The 20,261-nt window shown below is 60.0% G+C and overlaps 1 protein-coding gene across 3 annotated transcripts in view; it reads right to left on the bottom strand.

Annotated features, from left to right (window-relative positions):
• Positions 1-20,261, bottom strand: part of PCDH1 (protocadherin 1) — a 56,497-nt gene that overhangs the window by 34,127 nt on the left and 2,109 nt on the right. For all 3 annotated transcript variants that reach the window (XM_015641500.2, XM_015641499.2, XM_015641501.2), the window contains exons 2-3: positions 14,182-14,996; positions 10,463-12,655 (exon numbers count right to left, since the gene is read on the bottom strand). In XM_015641500.2, the coding sequence (XP_015496986.1) occupies positions 10,463-12,655; positions 14,182-14,979 (2,991 nt within the window). In that variant the 5' untranslated portion in view covers positions 14,980-14,996. The remainder of the gene's footprint in view (positions 1-10,462; positions 12,656-14,181; positions 14,997-20,261) is intronic.

Raw genomic sequence — 20,261 nt, 5'->3', positions numbered from 1 at the left:
CTTCCCAGTTTTCCAGCCACAGGGAAGCCATGCCCAAACCCACGGCTCCAGTTTTGGGGCTCGTCTGGCAGTAGCAGGAACTTGTTTTGGTGAGGAATTTTTGTGGGCTGTCCCCGACTTGCCCAGTCCTGGCTGCACATCCCAAACTTCCCAATGCCAATCCCTGACTGTGCTGATTCCTTCTGCCATGAGGGCATGTTAGGAAAAAATATACTGGGAAAAATTCCTTCATGGAAAGGGTGGTAGGACACTGGAAAGAGGGTGGTGGAATCGTTGTCCCTGGAGGTGTACAAGGAACACTGGGCTGGCTGACATCAAATCTTGATGACCTTGGAGGTCTTTTCCAGCCTTAATGACCCTGTGAGGATTCCCACTCATGGATGCTGGATGGGGCTAAAGGGACCCCACACTCCTCAGCCCCTCTGCTCCCTCCTGCCTCTTCCTTCCCTCACTCAAACATCTCCAGCTCCCACCAGGACCTGCACCGGGCTGGTTCTCCTTTCTAAACCCAGGGAAAACAAACTCAGCCCAAGTGACAGCAGTGCCAGGAGGGAACAGGAATTTGGGATGTCACCATATCCCCACACCAGTGCCTGTGCAGAGGGCAGGGACTGAGCAGCAGGAGAAATTCCATTGTTCACAAAGGAAACCATAAAATCCGCCCCAGGCACCCTTTTCCTGCTGGCAGGGAGGGAGGGAGGGGAGCCACCAGTGGGGAAAATCCAACCCTTGTTAACTGGCTCGCTGCTGATCCCAAGGCGGGATCCTTGGCTCCCGGGCTCCTCTGGCAGCTCCTGTGCCTCCCCACACGCCAGAAGCCTCCTTTCAGGCAGCTGCCAAAGGAGCTGCTTCCCCAACAGCTGCCACAATGCAGCAACTCACAGGGCCGGGAGTGAAAGGCAATGTCAGAGCCAGCGCCCGGAATATCAAAATAAGTGACAAGGGAGCCATTGTGAGCTGGGAGTTACTCAACTTCAGATGGATTCGTGAACCCCTCTCCTTTACAAACCAACCTGGACCAATGCAACATCCCGGGATTTGGAGAGGAAGAGAGAAAGATAAACCCAGGGACCGGGCTTGGAATGACCCAGAGCCATCTTTCCACGGATGGAGACTTGGGAATTATTTGCTTTGCCTGGTGAGGAGCGGGGCTCCAGTACAGTGCAGCACAGCATTCGGAGCAGGAGGCTGAGGGGAATATTATGTCCATGGAAACCAGGGCAGGCCTCGAGGAAAGCTGGGGCTGAATTGCCAAAACCATTCAGGGCAGCACTCAAGCTGCAGGAAACTGGGGACAGGCTCAGCTCGTCACTGAGCCGACCATTTTACAGCTCCTCTGAGCCACCAGAGCTTCTCCTGCTGTGCTGGGGTGAGGATGGAGCTGAGACAGCTCTTCCCATCCTTTTCCATCACCCTCCAGCAGCACATTGTGTGTCCACTGTACTGATTTTTTTGGGTTCTTTGATTTTGTTTATTCAAAACACTCATTCAGGCCCTCCCAAGATTTTGTCTCTGAAGGTGGTGTCTCCCAAGGAACACTGACAGTTCTGGAGCACAGTTAAAGGCCCAAATTCGTGATCTACCAGTCTGACTTCACTGGGGTCACCTCCACCACAGCCACTGGGGTCCCACAGGGCACATCAGCCATGGGGTGACAGCTCTGCTCCGTGATGCTCACGGGGGTCTCGTGTGGTGGCTGAGCCTGCCCACAAATCCCTGTGTCCATCCCAAAAACCCTTCAGCTCTTTCACTGCTGACAAAGCAGAGAGGGGAATCCACAACCAGAGGAAGAAGATGCAGGAATCCATGGAATCCCACCTCCCAAACCCAGGTATTATCCCAAAAAAGGCACCTGCTCCCCCTCCCGAGTGGCTGCTCAGCTGACAATTAGCCAGTGCTGACCTTGCAGTCAGCAGAGCCAGTCTCCAAGTCCTGCCGAAATAATGATAGCAGAGCAGCCAGCCTCAAATGGACATCAGCTCCCGAGGCACTATTTAATGAATAAATCCAGGGAAAATGCGGGCTGACTCCACATAGGTGCCCCGAAGCCTCCTGAAATTTGCATGATGCTCAAAGAAGCCGCCAAAGCCCGGTGCCAACCTGCCTGGTCAGATCGAATTTATCTAACTCAGAGCAAGATCTAACGCAATTAGAAACCCATTTAGGCAGCCTGGGGACAGAGCCTGCCTAACCCTCCGCCTATCCCAGCTCTGAGCTCATCCAGGAGGTGCCATCTGGCTTTTCCTTGGGTGAAATGAAGATGGGCAAGGAAAATATGGAAATAAATCATCGGAAGGGCGAACGGTAAAATCGAAAGGGGTCATAATCTTTATGGAATGATGTCTAAATTGGCCTGGCCTTGCTGTCCTGGAATGTCTGTCACCATCCAGCTGATAATGGAGCTATTCTGGAGATGGTTGGTGTGGAGTGGAAATTGCCCTGGACGCAGCAGGAGGCCTCATAATCACGTTAAAACCATCTGAAGATCCCAGGGAGGAAAAAGCTTACGGGACTGGGAGCAACACTTGAATAAAACCCTCGAGGAACCCAACAGCTGCAGAGTGGGAAAATAATGCTGGGGAAATAATGAGCTAATCTGGCTCCCAGTTGCACCCAGTGGAGCTGACAGGAAGTGTTGAAGGCTCTGGGGAGTTCAGGGGGTGCAAAGCTGTAGACTCAGGACTCTATTAAAAAACAAGGAGATAACAGGAATGCTTCCACTGAAGCCTTTCCGTGGAAAACCTGTCAATTTGCTGAAATCAGATCATTATTCAAGTGAGCTCCTTGTTCCAGGAGCATGAGGGGCGTGGGGGGAGATCTTTGCTGACACGTGAAAATGAAAAAATGATGCTCTTGCAAAGGTACCTTTCACTTCAGGACTCCAGCCAAGTATTAATTATGGAGCTCAACTCAAAGAGGTCAGGCAGGATCACTCCTTTAGAAATTACTAGAAAAAAATAATATTCATATATAATATGTATTCTGACTGACTTGGGAAATAGTGGAAAAACTGTCAATTCTTCCTGATTTGCTTTCAAATTGGAAATATTCCTCTGAGGGTAAACCTGTTTTGCAACCAGCTCCATTTCCACAGGCGAAGGGCAGCAGCTCTCCCTGTTTGCCCAAGGAATTGTGCCTGTTCCAGAGGTCTGGGCACCCACACACTGCCGAGACGGGCAGAGCCCTCACTTTAGTGGTCTGCACCTCCTGATGAACGGAGATACCGGTGAGGCAAACCCTCCTTTGGAGACATCAAACAGGTAGGACAAGTCATAGGGAGGCTTCTTAGGGCCACTTATCTTGCCTGCACTGCTCCCATTCCCATTCCCACTGGCGCAGGACCCCTGGGATGGATGAGCTCCTCAAATCCCAGGATTGCTGTCACATCCTCGGCCAAACCAGATCCTGGCTCCAGAAAAATTTCTAGCAAAGGTTTCTGAGCTCTCTGGGCAAGAGATGGTCCCTAAGAAACTGTGATCTACTTGAAATCCATGGAGAAAAAAACCCACCCAAGCTCCTCCAGGCACCTGCAGAGCCTGGAATCACAACACCCATAAAGGTCTCACCCAGCCTGAATGAGAACGAAGGGCTCTTCAAGCATCTGAAACACGGGCTTTGCTTTCCACAGGCCTCAAGTGCTTTTGATGAGCAGGAAGATGAATGGATGAGTGTGAGAGGAACATCACACATCGCTCCAGCAGGACACTTCCAGCAGGATCTGAGCCACGAGGTGCCCCCCCAGCAGGGCCAGATCTCTGCCGGAGCCTCCCCGGCAGCTGCTCCTGAGCACCGGGGAGCGGGGAGGATGTGAGAACCAGGCCACGTGGGAGCAAAATAGCTGCAGGCTTTCAGGTTGCTCAGGCCTTTCAAGATGTCTCTGAGGAGCTGAATCAGGGCACGCTGCTCCGAGAGCTCCGGAGCAGGATCAGTTCTCAGGGAGAGAGGTGGGGATTCACTGCCCTCCCCAAAGGATGGCTCCGAACTTTGATGGAACGTGCCAGGATCCCTGTGCCACGTGCAGATAGGAGATCAGAGCGGGTGTTTTGCAAGCCAGGAGCAGCTCAGAAGGATGTTTACATCCTGGGAAAGAGGCATCTTCAGGGATCTCTGGGCAGGAGCCACAGAAGGATGGAAGGGATGAGGTGGTGGAGCTTTCTCCTGCTCTCCAGGCAGGTCACAACCCACGCTCCCACCACAAACCTACCCACGCTTCCCTGCAACCAGCCAAAGGGCTGAGGCAGTAAACAGCCTCCACCACACAAGGCATTGATGCAAAACAACCAGGAATGTTTTTAAAGGGATCTGGGGGAGTTGTTTTCTTTCTGGTCCTCTGCCTGACCTCCTCTTCCTCTCGAGAAGGTTGGGTTGGGAGTCACACTGGGAAAAGAAGCCTTTACTACAGGTAGGATATGGAAACCAGGTCCTCAAGGGTGCAGAGACCTCCAGAAAAGTTCAGAAAGTCAGAGAATAGAATCGTGGAATGATTTGAGTTGGAAGGAACCTTAAAGCCCATCCCATTCCACCCCTGCCATGACACCTCCCACCATCCCAGGCTGCTCCAAACCCCGTCCAGCCTGGCCTTGGGCACTGCCAGGGATCCAGGGGCAGCCCCAGCTGCTCTGGGCACCCTGTGCCAGGGCCTGCCCACCCTGCCAGGGAACAATCCCTGCCCAATATCCCATCTAAATCTCTCCTCTTTTAGTTTAACAGAGTTCCTCTTGTCTTATCACTCTCTGCCTGTGTAAAATCTCTCTCCATCTTTTTTTGGGGCTCTCCTTGAAGTACAGAAAGGGTCAGGACAAAAGACAAGGTCCAGGAAGGACCTGCTGGGGGGAAGCTGAGTGAGGCTGAGTGGCAGGTCTGACTGCAGAGGTGAAGACAAGGCTGAGCTTCACCCAGGTTGGACTGCTGGATGCTGCAGCCACAATCAGAAGTGACAAGAAAAGGGACACCAAGATGCCAGGGGTGACCTCCTCACCACTGTTCAGTCCTCCTGTGCCTCAGCCGAGCTGTCTGTGCTTTCTGGGGTGCTGAAGGATCAGGGCACTGCAGGAAGAGCCTCTCTGGAAGAATCTCCCCTGACCATCTTGGTTTCTCCCAGGAGCAGGGCTGGGTTGTGCAATGGCAGCACAGCCGTGCCCTGGGGATGGGCCGTGCCCAGGGCTCCTGGCAGGTGCTCTCACAGGACAGGGGTGTGGGGGTGAGGGCGGAGGGGCAGGAAGGTAATTTGGGCCTGGCACAGGGCTCAGCATTCCAAAGGATGTGCCAACCAGTGGGAGATTTACCAGGGCACCACGGGGGCTGTGTCCAACACCCCACAAGCCGTGAAGGGGCTCTTTGTGACCTGCCCTGGCACAAGGGGATTCAGTCTGGGGGTCCTGGCTGAGCACCAGAGCACAGCAGCCACCCCCCTGCTGTTGTCCCACAGCTCCCAGGGAAGTCTGACACAATTCCAGCCACTCCATGCCCTTTGCTCCAGGCATTCCTTAGCCCTTCCTCCCTCCACAACAGCCTGTCCTACATCCTGCACCCTCTTATTACCCCAACCTCCTTCCATCCCATCCCAGAACATCCCAGAACATCCCAGCTCTGTCCTCACCCCACCCTCCACCCCCTCCAGCTGCATCCCACCCTCTGTGCTTCACCCCACCCACAGCCTCTGGGTGCTCTGTGGGCTGAGGGGCCTCCGAGTGCCTGGGGACACACAGGGACCTCAGGGACACACGGGGACCTCAGGGACACACGGGGACCTCGGGGACACACGGGGACCTCGGGGACATGCGGGGACCTCGGGGACACACAGGGACCTCGGGGACACTCCCTGCCACAGCCCCAGGTTCTTCCCCAGGATTTGGGTGCCGGCTGAAGCAGCCTGCAGGGCTGGGCCCCGCTCCAGGGAACAGCACTGCAGCTGAGAGCCCGGCCGAGCGGGCAGAGCAGTGCTGGGAATATCAATCAGGGAGCCTTGGAGCGGGCGGCTTCACACACAGCCAGGGCTTTCATCCCCCAGGATCCACAGCTCGGCCGGCAGAGCCAGCCAGGGGCTCAGCCCTGCGCTGGGAGGGCTCAGCATCCCTCTGTACCGCGGCCAGCACGGTCAGGAGAGACTGGGGAAAGCCAGGGAGAAGGGAGAGATCAGGAGAGAGGGTGGAGAGGAGCAGACATAGTTGTGAAAGAAGTGGGAAGATTTGTGGGGGGGGAAAGGAGGAGTTCCCCAGATCCAGACCAGGAAAGGCCAATGCTGGCTCCAAGGGCATCAGGCAGGGGAGAGGCTGAGGCTGGGAGAAGGGAGAGGAAGAGGAGGGCAGGGAGGAATGGCAAGATGGGAGCTGGGCAGTGCTGGAACTGGACAGCCCCAGCCATGAAGCACAGGCTGGCTGAGCCTTCAAGGGAGAAAGGACGAGGTCCCCAGCGCTGGTGGGGCCCGGGACTGGCAGGCAGGAGAGACCCAGTGACCTCCTCGATGGTTTAGGGACAGTAAGTGCCATTATCTCCTTGCAGACACTGCCTACAAAGCTGTCACCTGGCCAAGGCTGCCCACCCTGCTGTCACCTGCTGTCACTGTGTCCGTCCCACTGCCACCCTCCCCACAGCACAGCCTGTGCACAGCCCTGCACCCCTCTCCCTGAGGCTGTGCACCCCCTGTGCCACCTCCTGCCGCAGTCCAGGCTGCACAGTCCCCACTGCCTCCTCCTTGGGGATGGGGGCTGTACCCTGCCCCGTGCCACCTTCCCTCTGGGGGAGATTCCAGCTGCAATCTACATCCCCTACCCCTGACACGCAGCCTGTACACGTGTTCCTGCCACCCCATGTCACAGGGTGACACCTCCGTGCCACCTGCACAGGGTGCTGGCGCTGTCACCTCCCCCTGCAGCACAGCCTGCGCACACCCACGCTTCCTCTGGCTGCACAGCCAGCCTGTACCAGGGGTTTGATCTTCTTCCGCAGCTGAAGCTCCTCATTTTGAGGTCCCAGGTACCCCTCGGTGCTCTCACTCCCTGCCATCAACCCAAGTCCCCAGCCAGGAGCCACCGCACCTTCCTGCCTTGCCCGTGGTGGCCTCAGCATCCTCAGCAATGCCCCAGCACAGTGCACGACCCACTCCCCACCCTGTCCTGTGCTCTCCCGGCGCCCCCAGGCACCCCAGTGATGCTCACAAGCTGCTGTGCTTTGACACAGCCGCTCTTCCCAGCAGACCCAGGGATCTGCAGCCCCTCAACACCTCTCTCGCTCAATCTCAGCCTGGCGGAGCCAAATCGGACCCAAGCCCAGGGGCTGATTCGCAGTGCGGAGGAACAGCTCCCAGCACAGCGTGTCTCTGAAACTGGGGAAAAGCAGGGCAGGTCCCCCATGAACCCTCAGCTCCATCTGCAGCTCCTTGCTGGATCCATTTATCAGCTCATTCCACGTGAACGACCTTGAGAAAACCCACTGACCCAGGACAGTGGGAGACTTTCCCAGACATCTGCCAGCACCTAAACCTGCAATTTATGGAGACTCTGAGCTAAATTCTCAAACAAGACGATTTCATTTCTGTCCATTACAGCTACAATATTCCTCTCCTCCCCTCCCGCAGAGAGTAATTAATGCTGCACCGCGCTCCGAGCCCGCGGGCAGGTGCAGGAGCCTCTGCTGAGCTCGCTCACGTTCGCACTGCTCCAGCGCCTTCCCGGGTGGTGGGGGGCTGTAAGGACCCCGGGCCACTTCTTGGGAAAGGATGTGGACTATCCCCTCCCGGTAAAAAAGGATGGAGCCTGGGAGCCAGGCAGAAGAAAGAGCCGCTCCCCACGCCAGAGCTGAGTTCTCACCCCAGGTTCATCAAAGAGCTGCCGAGGACGAGGAAGGAAGGGAAACTTCTCTCAGAAAGTTCCCAAAGGGAAGCAGATAGCAGGGCTGAGCCAAGCCCCCAGACTGCCCTGCCCAGCCCTGCGGGGAGCAGTTATTGAGGTGGTTGCTGGTGTCTCCTTTCCTCCTCTGCAGCCATCGCATCTCCCCGCGGGTCCCAGCCCTGCCTGCCCAGGAGGCCCAGACACTTCCTGGATGGTTCAAGATAAAACCTTATGTTGTTAGCAAAACAAACGAGGAGGCTGTGAGAGCCAAGGCTGGCACAGGGCTCAAACCACCGAAGCCAGAACCACTGGTTTCCCCGGCTGATCTAATCTCTCCCAGCGTCAGAGCTCCTCGGCCCCGGCAGCCTGGTGAGGCCACAGGAGGCCCTGGGGAAGAGGTGAACTGGTGTGACAGGAGCAGGGATGGGTGCCCTAGTTTGGAAGAAAAACCAGGAGAAACAGGAACGGGTGGCCAGGGAAGGGGCCCCTGAGACAGGATAGTGGGATGGTGGGAGAGGGGTGTTGGACTGTTCCTGCCTACCAGGATCCATCTTTTCTCCAAACAGCTGGAGACAAGACCCTGAGCGAGCCCCATGGCATTGGCATCACCCCCATCCATCCTGCCAGGGCAGAGCCATCTGCGTGGGGAGCAGGACCACCCGACTCCAACAAGCCTTCCTGAGAGGATCTCTCCTTCCCATCACCTCCCAGGGTGGGGGAGCACTGGGATCCGGGCGCTGCTGACATGCCAAGGCTCCATCTGCAACCGCGTGTGCCCTCATTGCAGCACTGCGGCGGGCGGGAGCCGGCGGCTGCCAGCCTGCGCCAGCGGGATTTGGGTCAGGCTAGCCAGGCACAGGGATCTGCTCGGCCACGCTCTGGCTGTGGGACGTGGGTGTGGCTCAAGAGGATGTGGGCATCAACCAGAAACTTTGAGGGAGGATGTTGGTGTGAAATGAAACGAAAGCTGGGCGGGCTGGGCCGTGGCTCAGATTGTGTCCACATCCACACCTCTGTGTGTGTCTCTGTGTGTGTGTGTGTGTGTGTGTGTGTGCAGGTGTTGGGAACCCTGTCCTGCAAGAACATCTTCAGAGGGCCAGGAAGTGACTGGACATGGGACGTGTCAGCCTGAGGATGAAGGGTCAGCACCATGAGGCCTCTGGACTGACCACACTGGGGTGTGGGGGAGGGTTTGTGGAGATGGCCAGGCCACGTGAGCATCACTTCTGGCCTCCACAGGGCCTGAGTGCTCCAGTGGCCAAGGGCATGGAAAACAGGCCTGGGGAATTGCTGGGAGTGAGAGCCTCCTCAGGGCCAGCAGGGAAAATAAGGCACAACCGGTCAAAAATAGAAAACTTTATTGAAGTCAAATCCAACAGGGCAGCTGAGCTCAGCCCCACGGCAGGAGCCCAGCCTGCCGCTAACTGGGGTACAAAGAAGGGGGCAGGGGTCTCATGGGGCACAGGGGCTACAGCATGGGTGGGAGTGGGTGGTCCTCACCCACGGGACCCCAGGAAGAAGACAAAGCCACAGGCACTCGCTCCCCCTCTCCCTCCCTGGCCGGTTAAGGATAGAAGTGCCAAAGCAGAAATGTGGTGCAAGCTCCTAAGTGGCCAGACAGCCCAAGATAGAGGGTCCTGCAAGCTCCGCACTCAGCCCACGGCCTCACGGCTCAGCTCCAAGCTCCAGTGCACACCAGCGAGCAGCCAAGACCTACCTCCACCCTGCCCCGCACGCAGAGACCCCCCTGGTGACACCAAGAGCAGTGACCCGACCGCAGCAGACACCCCAGTGCCCCTCTCCTCCAGCCCCCAGCACAGCCCCAGCCCTGCCACACGGACAGGCCATTCTGTGCCACCAGGATCTGCGGAGCCTCTCCCGCAGAGCCACAGCTGCAGGCCCAGTGCTCATGCTAAGGGAAGCCCGGATTTCACCGCACCGGCTGTGGCAGAGGGCCCGAGCCTGGGGGAAGCCAAAGCCTGAGCCTGGGAAAAAGGCAGAGCTCTGCTCCTCCACCCAGCTCCACCTGCCCGGGCAGCCGCAGCGGGCGCACAGCTCCCTCTGAGGCGCCCTGGTGCAGGGATGGTGGCAGGTTCAGCCGCACCAGCAGAGCCGGGCTGGCAACAGCGAGTCCAGAGCCTTCCCAACTGCGCCCTGGAGCAGGGCAGGGCTGGAACCCGGCTGTGGCAGGAGCAGGACCAGTCCCTCCTCCCCATGAGCCAGCCCAAGCAGAGGGAGGGATGGGAAGGTGGGCATGGCCCCCCTCAGTGCTCTTAGAGTGGTCCCCAAAGGGGACGCAGGCGGGTGGCGTTCCCTGCCTGGAGCCCCACATGCAGAGCCACACGCATGCAGCGCCCTTCGCGTCACCGTCACCCAGGCAGCGCCACCAGGACCCAGCCCCGGGCGCTCTGACAAGGGCTCGGACAGTTTTTGGCCTCCCCCCACACCATCCCCATCCCCTCCCTGCACCACGCCCAGGCTCTGTGGCTCGGCTCCGGGGTAGTCCAACGCCAGCCCCCTGGGCCACACATGCAGGGCTGGGGGCCAGTCCATGCTCACTCCCACACCTCTGTCCAGATGGCTCCCCGGTGCAGTGGGGGGGCCGCTGCCGGCCTCAGGATGAGCTCTCCTACCTGCTTGTTGGTGTATTTCTGGGGGTTGGTGCGGTAGCTGTAGTCCGAGTATTGCTCGGAGCCCGTCGAGTTGTTGTCCCCGGTGCCAACAAAGGTGTTGGTGGCCGGCAGGTCCTGCACCACTTGGTGCTTCTTGGAGGCGGAGGGTGACTGAGGCTGCAGCTGGATGGAGGGCAGCGGTGAGTTGGAGCGGTAGTGGCGGCCCAGGTCCGGGCTGCCCGGAGGGTAGTTCAGGGGCAGGTGGATCCGGGGGCTGTCGCTGACGGAGTCGTTCATGAGGTTGAACTTGAGCGATTTCTGCAGCCCTGTCTCCTCCTCATCCTCTGTGGGCTTGGGAGGTTTGGGAGACTTGCTCTTCTTCACCTTGCTCTTGCTCTTCCCGCTCTTGCTGGCCTGCTTGGGTGCATACAGGTCCTTGGTCTCCTTCTTGCCTGCCTGGTAGCCACTCTTGGCCTCGCGCTGCCGGCAGTAGCGCACCAGGACCACCAGCACGATGACCAGGGTGACGGCCACGATGCCGGCGATGACCCCGAAGAGGATGTTGCTCCGCTGTTTGCTGCGCTCGTACTCAGGGTCGCCAGCGATGTCGATGTCCAGTGGGGTGTCCAGGCTGTGCCCCACCAGCGTGTCCAGCAGCGTGCGGTTGGCCAGCGTCTCGTTGACGTAGAAGTGCACCAGAGCCGTGCCGTGCCGCGAGGGCTTGCCCTTGTCGTTGACACGCACAACCAGGCGGTGCAGGCCATGGTGCTTGCGCAGGATCTCCTTCTCCAGGGTGATGTCTCCGCTCTGCGGGGAGATCTGGAAGAGCTCAAAGGGGTTTCCTCCTGTGATGCTGTAGATCAGCTCGGCATTGATGCCCGAGTCGATGTCCTCTGCCTTGACCTTGCTCACCTGCTGGCCAGGGCTGGTGTGGGGCAGGATGTGCTTGTAGGTGGCGTTGGAGGGGGAAGTGATGAAGGGGGCATTGTCATTCTCATCCAAGACGTTGATGGTCACCCCCACATAGGCAGACCTGGGTGGATCCCCACCGTCCACCGCCTTGAGTCGGAAGGTGTAGGTGCTCTGCTGCTCCCGGTCGAAAGAGATGCTGGAGAGGATGGTGCCAGTGCCATTTTGGATGACAAAATCCCCGTTGTCTTGCTCCACTGACAGCTGGATCCGGGCATTTTCTCCTTTGTCAGCATCGATGACCGTCACCATGCCCACAGGGCTGAGGGGCGGCATGTTCTCCATCACTGAGAAGTTGTAGCCGCTCAGCATGAACTTGGGGTCGTTGTCATTCCTGTCCATGACGTTGATGGCCACGGACGCTGTGCCCTGCTTGCTGGGGCTGCCCTTATCTTCTGCCACCACCAAGAACTCGTAGCGTTCTCGCTGCTCTCGGTCCAGCACCGCCTTCACCCGGATCTCCCCGGAGTCAGGGTCAATGGTGAAAGAGCCCTTGGAGGAGGGGTCTGTCACCAGGGAATAAACCAGCTTGGCGTTGGAGCCACTGTCAGCATCAGTGGCGCTCACCTCCATGACCAGCTCATCGGGCTCGTTGTTCTCAGGGAAGGCCACCTCAGTGAAGCTCTGGCTGAAGACAGGGGCATTATCATTGACGTCCATCACCTGCACCTTCAAGGAGTTGGTGCTGGAGAGGGGCGGGTTCCCCGAGTCCACGGCCACAATCTCAATTGTGTACTCCTTCACCGACTCGTAGTCCAGCGGGGTGGTGGTCTGCAGGAAGTATTTCTTCTTGCTGTCACTCCCTGTCTCACTGGCCTGGCGCAGCTGGAATGGGACGTCACCGGCCACCACGCAGGTCACCACTGCATTTTCACCCTCATCTCGGTCGGACACCTGCACCAGAGCCACTGCTGTCTCTACTGGCACGTCCTCCGAGATGTTGGCCATGCCATCCTGGTGGGTGACCAATCCTATGCCCCGAATCTCTATGGAGGGTGCGTTGTCGTTCATGTCCTTGATGGTGACCACCACCTGCGTGCGGGCGCTCTTGGGGTTGGCGCCCTTGTCCTTGGCCATGACGGAGAACTTGAGGGTGCCGATGTCCTCACGGTCGATGGGGCCCTGCACGGTGATGAGCCCCGTGGCGCGGTCCAGGCGCAGCAGCCGCCGCACCATGTCCGAGGCCTGGTGGAAGGAGTAGTCGATCTCGGCATTGGAACCCTGGTCCGAATCGTTGGCTTTCACCTGGGGGACAGAGGGACAATTGGTGAGCAGGATAAAGGCACAGTGGAGCCAGCCCCTCCGTGGCCTTCCCTGGGGACAGCTGTGGGGGGAAAACCAGGATTTCCTCTTCTGGGGCCAAGGACTGTGGGGCAAAGAGCCTGGGACCGGCAGAGCAGCTGGGAGCCGCCCTCAGGCACGGAGGCTTTTGCCTCGCTCTTCCGGAGAAACCGGCTGGGCCGGTTGGCTGCGCTCCCCTCCCGGCCAGCTCCAGCACGAAGGCACTCCAGAACCATGGAACCGTGCCGCTGAGACCCAGCCAGCAGCAGGGAGGGACAGCTCCAGCTGTGCCCCCGAGGAGGAGCTGGAGCAGCTGCCTGGCTCAGGTGAGGGTGAGGAGGGAGGCAACACTGCTGCAGGAACGGAGCTGCAGCAGCTCCATCGCAGCATCTGGGGATGCAGCCAAGGAGGGATTGGGGCTGCCTGAGCCCTGCACAGCACCGTCCATCCCTGCCCGCCCGCCAGGAGCCCTGCATCCCCATAAACCTGCCTCTACGCCTATTATTTGCTTTCTAAAGAAGATGAGGTTTGTCTAACATTTGCCTCCCTAATCGGCTCTCTGAGCAGCCTCTTCTCTGCACCATTTGCTGCTCCGCCGTTATCTTGCTCAGCAGATTTGGATGGAGAACGAAAGTTGTTAAATGTAAATTCCACCTTTTACCTCCACTCACAAAACAGGCGGAAGTCATTTTCCCCCTGAAAGATAAAAGCTGAGCAATGGCAGCAGCGGCGTCTCAGCCCATTCTCCTCCCGGCCATGCAGCTCCCTTATCTGCTTCCAACTCCCATTCTCTTAAACAGTGAAAAATGAATTCTTAAAAAATTCACATCAGAATTAGCAGGCAGATGAGAGCTGGCCGCGCTCCGCTTATTAAGATGGCAGCTGCAGATAAACAGATGTCGACTACTATCATCTCAATGCCCCCTCCAAGCCAAATCCACCAAGATCCAGCCCCCTGGGCTCTCCGGGCCAGTTTGCAGCGGTGCCCAAGACGAGGCAGAGCCCTCGCTCGCTGTAGACAGCAGGGCACCTCCAGAGCCAGCCCCGCGCACGGGCAGCAGGGATGCTCCCTGTCTTCACCTCCTGAGTTTCCACGGAGCGGCCAAGGGAATGCAAGTTATGAAAGGGTCTGTGTCTTGTGTGCGGGCAGCACTGGGACCGCGCTGGCCCCAAGCCAGGCTCCCGGTGGCCCTCAGGTCCCAGCCCTCCCAGTAACCCGGAACCCTGTTCCTGCAGCGCTGCTGCCGCCCCTCATCTCTGTCCTGCAGCCCCACTCTGGCTGTGCCTTCCAGCACATCCTCTCCAGCCTCGCTCAAGCAGATGTGACACGCCAGGGACCTGCCTGCCCGCTGGCCCCGGGTGACACTGTGGGCTCCTCCATCCAACCCTCCCTCCTCCCTGGAACAACCACGACCATGCCGATGCTCCTGGGTTGTCCCTGCAGCCAGGCGGGAGGGGAAAAGGTGAGGAGAAGAGTTCCCTGCACTCACCTGGAGGACAGAGTGCCCCACTGGGCTGTTTTCAGAGAGCTCTGCCTCGTACAGGGCCTTCTCGAACTTGGGCGCGTTGTCGTTCATGTCCAGGATGGTGATGCGGAGCAGGGCACTGCTCGCCCGCGGGGGGTTTCCCCCATCCTGCACCTTGATGGTCAGATCGTAGGAGTCCCACTGCTCCCGGTCCAGGTTCCCCATGACGATCAGCTGAGGCTGCTTCTCATCCTGGTCCTCGGCCACCTGCAGCCCAAAGAGCTCCTGCGCCTCCGGACCAGCCATCAGCTCGTAGGAGGCAACGCCATTGGGGCCTGAGTCGCGGTCCATGGCCAGGGGGATGGAGAAGAGCGTCCCGATGTTGGTGTTTTCGGGGATGGAGAGGGTGAGGACGGGCGAGGCGAAGTTGGGGGTGTTGTCATTGATATCGAGCACCTCGATCTGCCCCTCGAGCAGGCGCGGGCTGCTGTTGGCGTTCAGGTTAGTGATGGACACCTCGAACTCCAGGAAGCAGGGCTCTCCAGGGAGGAGGTGCTGGCACTCCCGCAGGTTCTCCCGGTCGATGGAGGTCTCTGTGGTGTAGATGTCCCCTGTCTTGCCATCCACACGGAGGTACGGGGCCCCCACTTCCAGCTTGTAGAGGTGCCCCATGTCCGGTAAGCCGTAGTCGGAGGCCAGGCTCCCTATGAGGCTGTTGGGGGGTTGTTCCTCCTGCACTTTGTAGATGGCACGTGTCCCCGAGGCCAGGGCTGGGAGCTGGCAGAGGAGCCACAGGCCGAGGCAGGACGCCAGCGGGTTCATCCTGCGCTGCAGGGGAGCTGGAGGAGACACAGACACCGGAGGTTAGGGACTTCCCTGGCTTATCCCACTGCGCCATGTGGGACTGCACATGGTCCTGGCACGGCTCCCGAAGGGAAGGGGCTGCTGGGGCTGGCTCCTGGCAGCCTCCAGTGCCCTGAAGGACCCGTCCCAGCTTGCAAGGTTCCTGCAACGCCCTGCTGGAGTGAGTAACCCTGTCATTGAAACCTCAGCCCTGTCACTTGCAGGAAGCCACTCCTGCCACTGTCCACCCTCTTCGTCACCACACCAACTGTAATTAGACCCAACGAGGCACAGTAACAGGGTGGACTGCAGGCAGCCTGCTGCCAACAACCCGATGGGAGCCGGCCAGACTCTGAGACAGCTTCTCACCACCCAAACACTGGAGCATTGTGTGCCACCAGTGCAGGGGCACTGCCTGCCATGCACGGCAGGGACACAAGGGCACTGCACACAGCTGCCAGCACTGCAGGAACGGGAGCACCAAACAGGGACCTCTGCCTGCTCCACGGGGATGTGGGGCTGACACCCATCCAGCACTGCAGGGATGTGGGGTTGACACCCATCCAGCACTGCAGGGATGTGGGGCTGACACCCATCCAGCACTGCAGGGATGTGGGACACTGCACGGATGCAGGGATGAGGGACACAGGGCACTGCAGGAATGCAGGGCTGCCACCCATGCAGGGATGGAGAGCCGTGAATTGCTGCAGGGATGTTGGGCTGCCATGCACCCAGCACTGCAGGGACACGGGGCACTGCCAGCCCACATCTCCCTGCCATCCATCACTGCCTACACTGCAGGAACAGCAGCAGCCATCACTTGGGGAACACAGGACACTGCAGGAATGCAGGACTGCTGCCCATCCAGCACTGCAGGAACACGATCCAGGGATGCCGCCCGTCCAGCACTGCGGGGTTGCAGGGCGCTGCAGGGCCATGGGGTGCTGCGGATATGTAAGGCTGCCACCCCTCCAGCACTGCAGGGCCGTGGGGCAGGGCTGTGGCAGGGACAGAGCAGCACTGCCCTCACTGCACTGCCAGCACTGTGGCACTGCCAGCCTCGCACTGCGAGGAACTGAGGCACCGCCCACCCGGCACTGCAGGGATGCCCTGAGCACCGTCCCTCCCGCACTGCCTGTGGAGCACTGCCAGCCCCGGTGCCCCAAGCAGACGGAGGGACACAGGGTCCCTGCCCGGGCTGCTCTGCAGTGCAGGAACCCCCCGGGCAGCCCCCGGCAGTGCCCAGCCCCGGCTCACTGCAACGGCAGCACAGCATCCCCCTCGCTGCACAGTCACTAGGCAACCCCACACCCTGCACCAGCAGCTCCTGTTCCCTTCCTCACTGCAGACACACTGTTCCTTCCTGTTCCCTCCCACTCCAGTCTGGGACATGGCACGCACTGGGTGCCCACCCCGCGCCAGTGCCCACCCTGCTGCTGCAGCGGCAGTGCCGGCAGCGCTGCCCCCCTGCATTGCAGAGACACCCCTGCACCCCTGCACTGCTGCCCCTGCTCCTCTTCCCTGTGCCCACACACTGCCCAGGCCGTGCCAGGCACACTGCCAGCACCACAGACTGTCCCCTCCTGTGTCAAGCCTGCCACCAAGCCCCTGTCAGGTGCTGTGCTCGGCCACCAGCTTTCCCGTTCCCTGATTTCCGTTCTAAGAACACATTTTCCTCCTCCAGGGTCCAGGAGCACCCACATGGCTTCTGCTGAGCTGTGAGCATAAAGGGGTTCAACACAGATCACTGACATCCAAAAACCCAGGGATTGGATGCCCTAAAATGAACAGCCACAAACATCTGCCAAGGCCCCACAGCATCACCCTGCTCTCGCCGCTCCCATCTCTCCATACTCTGCACTCAAGGATAAGCAAATGCTCCATGGGCAAGTGCCCCATCACCATGCCCCTCCGTGGTGCCACACAGCAATCGCCCAGTTCCTGGTTAGCCTGGCTTTGTACAGATCATCAGCAAGTGGAACACCCTGCCCTGTCCTCCTTGGCACTTCCCACAAGCCAACAGCTCCCAGTCCCTCCACCCCTTTGAATGTGGGGACATGGAAGAGATGAGCTCTGCCTCCACAGGGAAAATACATCTCAGTGCCTGGAGAGGGGACTGTGGCCCTGAAGCCAAGCTTGCCTCTGCTCCCTTGTCCTGCCATTCCTTTGTGCAGAGCAGAGCCATTCCCAGCTGCTGAGGCCGTGCAGAACAGCCCACATTGGTTCTGGGATGTGTGACTCCAGGAGGAAGGGATGAGGAGAGCAAGACCTCTTCCATCCCTGGCCCAGGCTGAGGATGGAGGAGGTCAGGAGCCGAGCAGAACCACAACAGAACTCTGCATCGGCATGGACAGTGTGTGCACACACGTGTGTGTGTGTGTGTGTGTGTGTGTGTCTGTACTGGGTGTGCACTGTGAGCATTCCAGGGCTGTGCACCCGCCCGGAGCACGGCTCCCACAGGAAAAGGCACACACATCACACCCGTGCCCTAGCAGGGCACACAGGAGTGTCACACGGGGAGAGCAGCACATCCCTGCCCGCTCTGGGCCCGTGCCCCAGGTGCGAGCTCGCGCTCCTGCACGTGCGTGTGCCCCGCACGACGCGTGTGCCCGCGTGTGCGCATGCCCCCGGCACCGCCGCCTGCGGATGTGTGTGATGTCACCCGTGCGGGGGCACCGGCACCTGGGTCACACTCGTGTCTGCCACACCCCCGGGGTGCGCTCACACCAGACCCCCCACATCCAGCTGCCTCCAGGGGAAGCTGAACCTGCCCCGAGCTCCGTCAGCCCCGCGCTCCCACTGAGGATGGCTGTGGGTGAGGACAGGGAAGACGGGCAGCTCCAGCTGTTGGGAAAGGGCTCCTGGAGGATGCCCGGGCTGGGAGAGGTGCTGTGCCTGCTACTGGGCTGTTTGCACTGGGCTGTTTGCACTGGGCTGGGCCCTGGCTGCTGGTGACGTAGCCACATCCTGGCTAAGCCTTGGTGTGAGGTGAAAGATCGCAGGGAGAGGGGAAAGTCTCGAGGCAGCGCTGATGCCTTGCACAGCTGACGGAGCTGGGAGGGAGGGCCCAGCAGCTGGAAATGCCAGGAGCCCTGTGCCAGCCTGGAGGAGGAAGGGTGTCACCCTAAGGTGCCCAGCACCCAGGATTTCTGCTCCAAAACCAAGGCTGGAGTGTGAAGCCAAGCCCCATTCCTGCAGGTGAAGGAAGGAAGCCTGCAGAGCAGGGAGGTGGGAGGAGGAGAGGGGCTGAGAGCCTGAGGAGCAGTGCTGCAAGGCACAAGGGGCCCTGGGCTCGGCAGGATAAGGAATCAGCAGGGTCGGGAATCCTGCTCGGGCACCCAGGGGTGCAAATGACACAGTGCAGACGTGAGAGCTCAGAGCTGGGCGTGAGGAGGAGGAGGAAGATGAGGAAGAGGAAGCCTCCACAAGCACGTCTGTGCAGGAGACACAGGCTTCCCAGGGGCCAGTCCAAGGCACCAGGCTATTTTCCCATGGGATCTAAGGACCATCCCACACTTTCTTCTTTGGTGCCAGGCACCTTTTTCCAACCTGCTGGCAAAGCACAGAGCACTTAAAAATAAAAACCCCTCCCAAAACAACTATTCCTCCGCACACACAATTCTCCCTACGGGGAGAGTGTGAGAGACACTGAACCACATGAGAGAGGCGTTAGTCACGCTGCTTAATGCATGACTGGGAAGCTCTCGGAGGACAGTGGCATGCAAAATCCGACAGAATTCAGCCATCCCCACCAAAAAAAACAACAAAAAAACCAACAGAAAACAAGCCTTAATGAGAGAGAGGTTATAAAGCGCCGCGAATTTAAGCAACTGCTTGAACAAGCCTGTGCTCCCTGTGATTCCCACAGCCTCCTGGCCCCGTTCCACGGGAGGCAGCACCGCTTCGGGAATGGGCACCAAAGTCCAGCCTCTCCTTGCTCCCAACGGCTGATTGCGTGGCTCGGAGCCACGGCTTACAAGTGTGTCCAAACCCTGCACTGAGCACACAAGTGCTAATCCTCCCCCCCGCGCTCCCCCCAGCCCTGCTCCGACATCGGGAGCTGGAGCAACATCCCAGCAAGCAGCAAACAGCTCATCCCAGCTCCACGCCGAGATCAGGGATCGTGTCAGCCGAGAAAACGGCTGGTCAGTCCTGCGCCGAAGCACGGATGGGCTGAATCCTGGGTATTCCGTAGCTCGTCCCAGGATTTGCTCCAGCTCCGGCTGCCACTGCGGCTGCTCGGCGGTTCTGCAGGCTGGGCCCGAGCGCCCAGAGCCAGAGCACCCCGCGAGGGGGAACCCCACTGGCCTGGCAACAGCATCACCCCAAAATCATCCCTGAGGAGCTGGGCTGTGATGAAAAGCCGGCAGAGCCCAGGGCCCTCCCTTGTCTTGCTGCCTTCTCCACATCCCTTCCAACTCTGGCAGCCAGCGAGGCAGAGACCTGTCAGAGCCTCCCTGGAGTGGCACCCCCAGCCTCCCACCCGAGGGTCCCCCACAGCCACTCCGGGCTCCTGTCCCCCCCTCTCCCGCCACCATCCCACCCTCCACCCCGGCTGGAGAGGGGCCCTGGGGGAAGACAAAAATGCCGCGGGCCTGAAACACCCCGGTAGGGCCGCTGGGAGCCGGGCACAGCGGGAGCGGCTCCGCTCCGGGGATGCAGCCGGGAGGGTTGGGAGGACCTTGGGGAAGGGGGACAGGGTCCCCTCCGGCCTCGCAGAGCGCCGGGGGAGCCGCTGCTGCGGCTGGGAGGGAGGATGGAGGCCGGGCTCCTCTGCCGGCCGCCGCGGCCGAGGCTCCCCGGTCCCCGCGGCGCTGCCCGGGCTGAGGCTCCGGCTGCCGCCGGCTCCGGCTGCGGGCACGGAGGGGAGAGGAGCCCCCGCTCCCCCAGGCGGCTCCGCCAGCCCCGCGCACACGCTCAGAGACACGCACACACACACACGGACACACACGGACACACGCACGCAGACACCAGTGCAAAAAACCACGGGAGCCGCTCCGCCGACACCGACTTCGCGCTCAGCCGAGCGTACCGGGGAACGGGGATCCTCCGCGGCGCAGGCACGCACAGCCCGCCGGCACACTCAGAGCCCGCTGACACACTCAGAGCCCGCCGGCACACTCAGAGCTCGCTGACACACTCAGAGCCCGCCGACACACTCAGAGCCCGCCGGCACACTCAGAGCCGGCTGACACACTCAGAGCCGGCTGACACACTCAGAGCCCGCTGACACACTCAGAGCCGGCTGACACACTCAGAGC

Source organism: Parus major, chromosome 13, assembly GCF_001522545.3.
Source record: "Parus major isolate Abel chromosome 13, Parus_major1.1, whole genome shotgun sequence".
Taxonomy (NCBI): domain Eukaryota; kingdom Metazoa; phylum Chordata; class Aves; order Passeriformes; family Paridae; genus Parus; species Parus major.
This window is presented reverse-complemented; position numbering and strand designations above follow the sequence as displayed.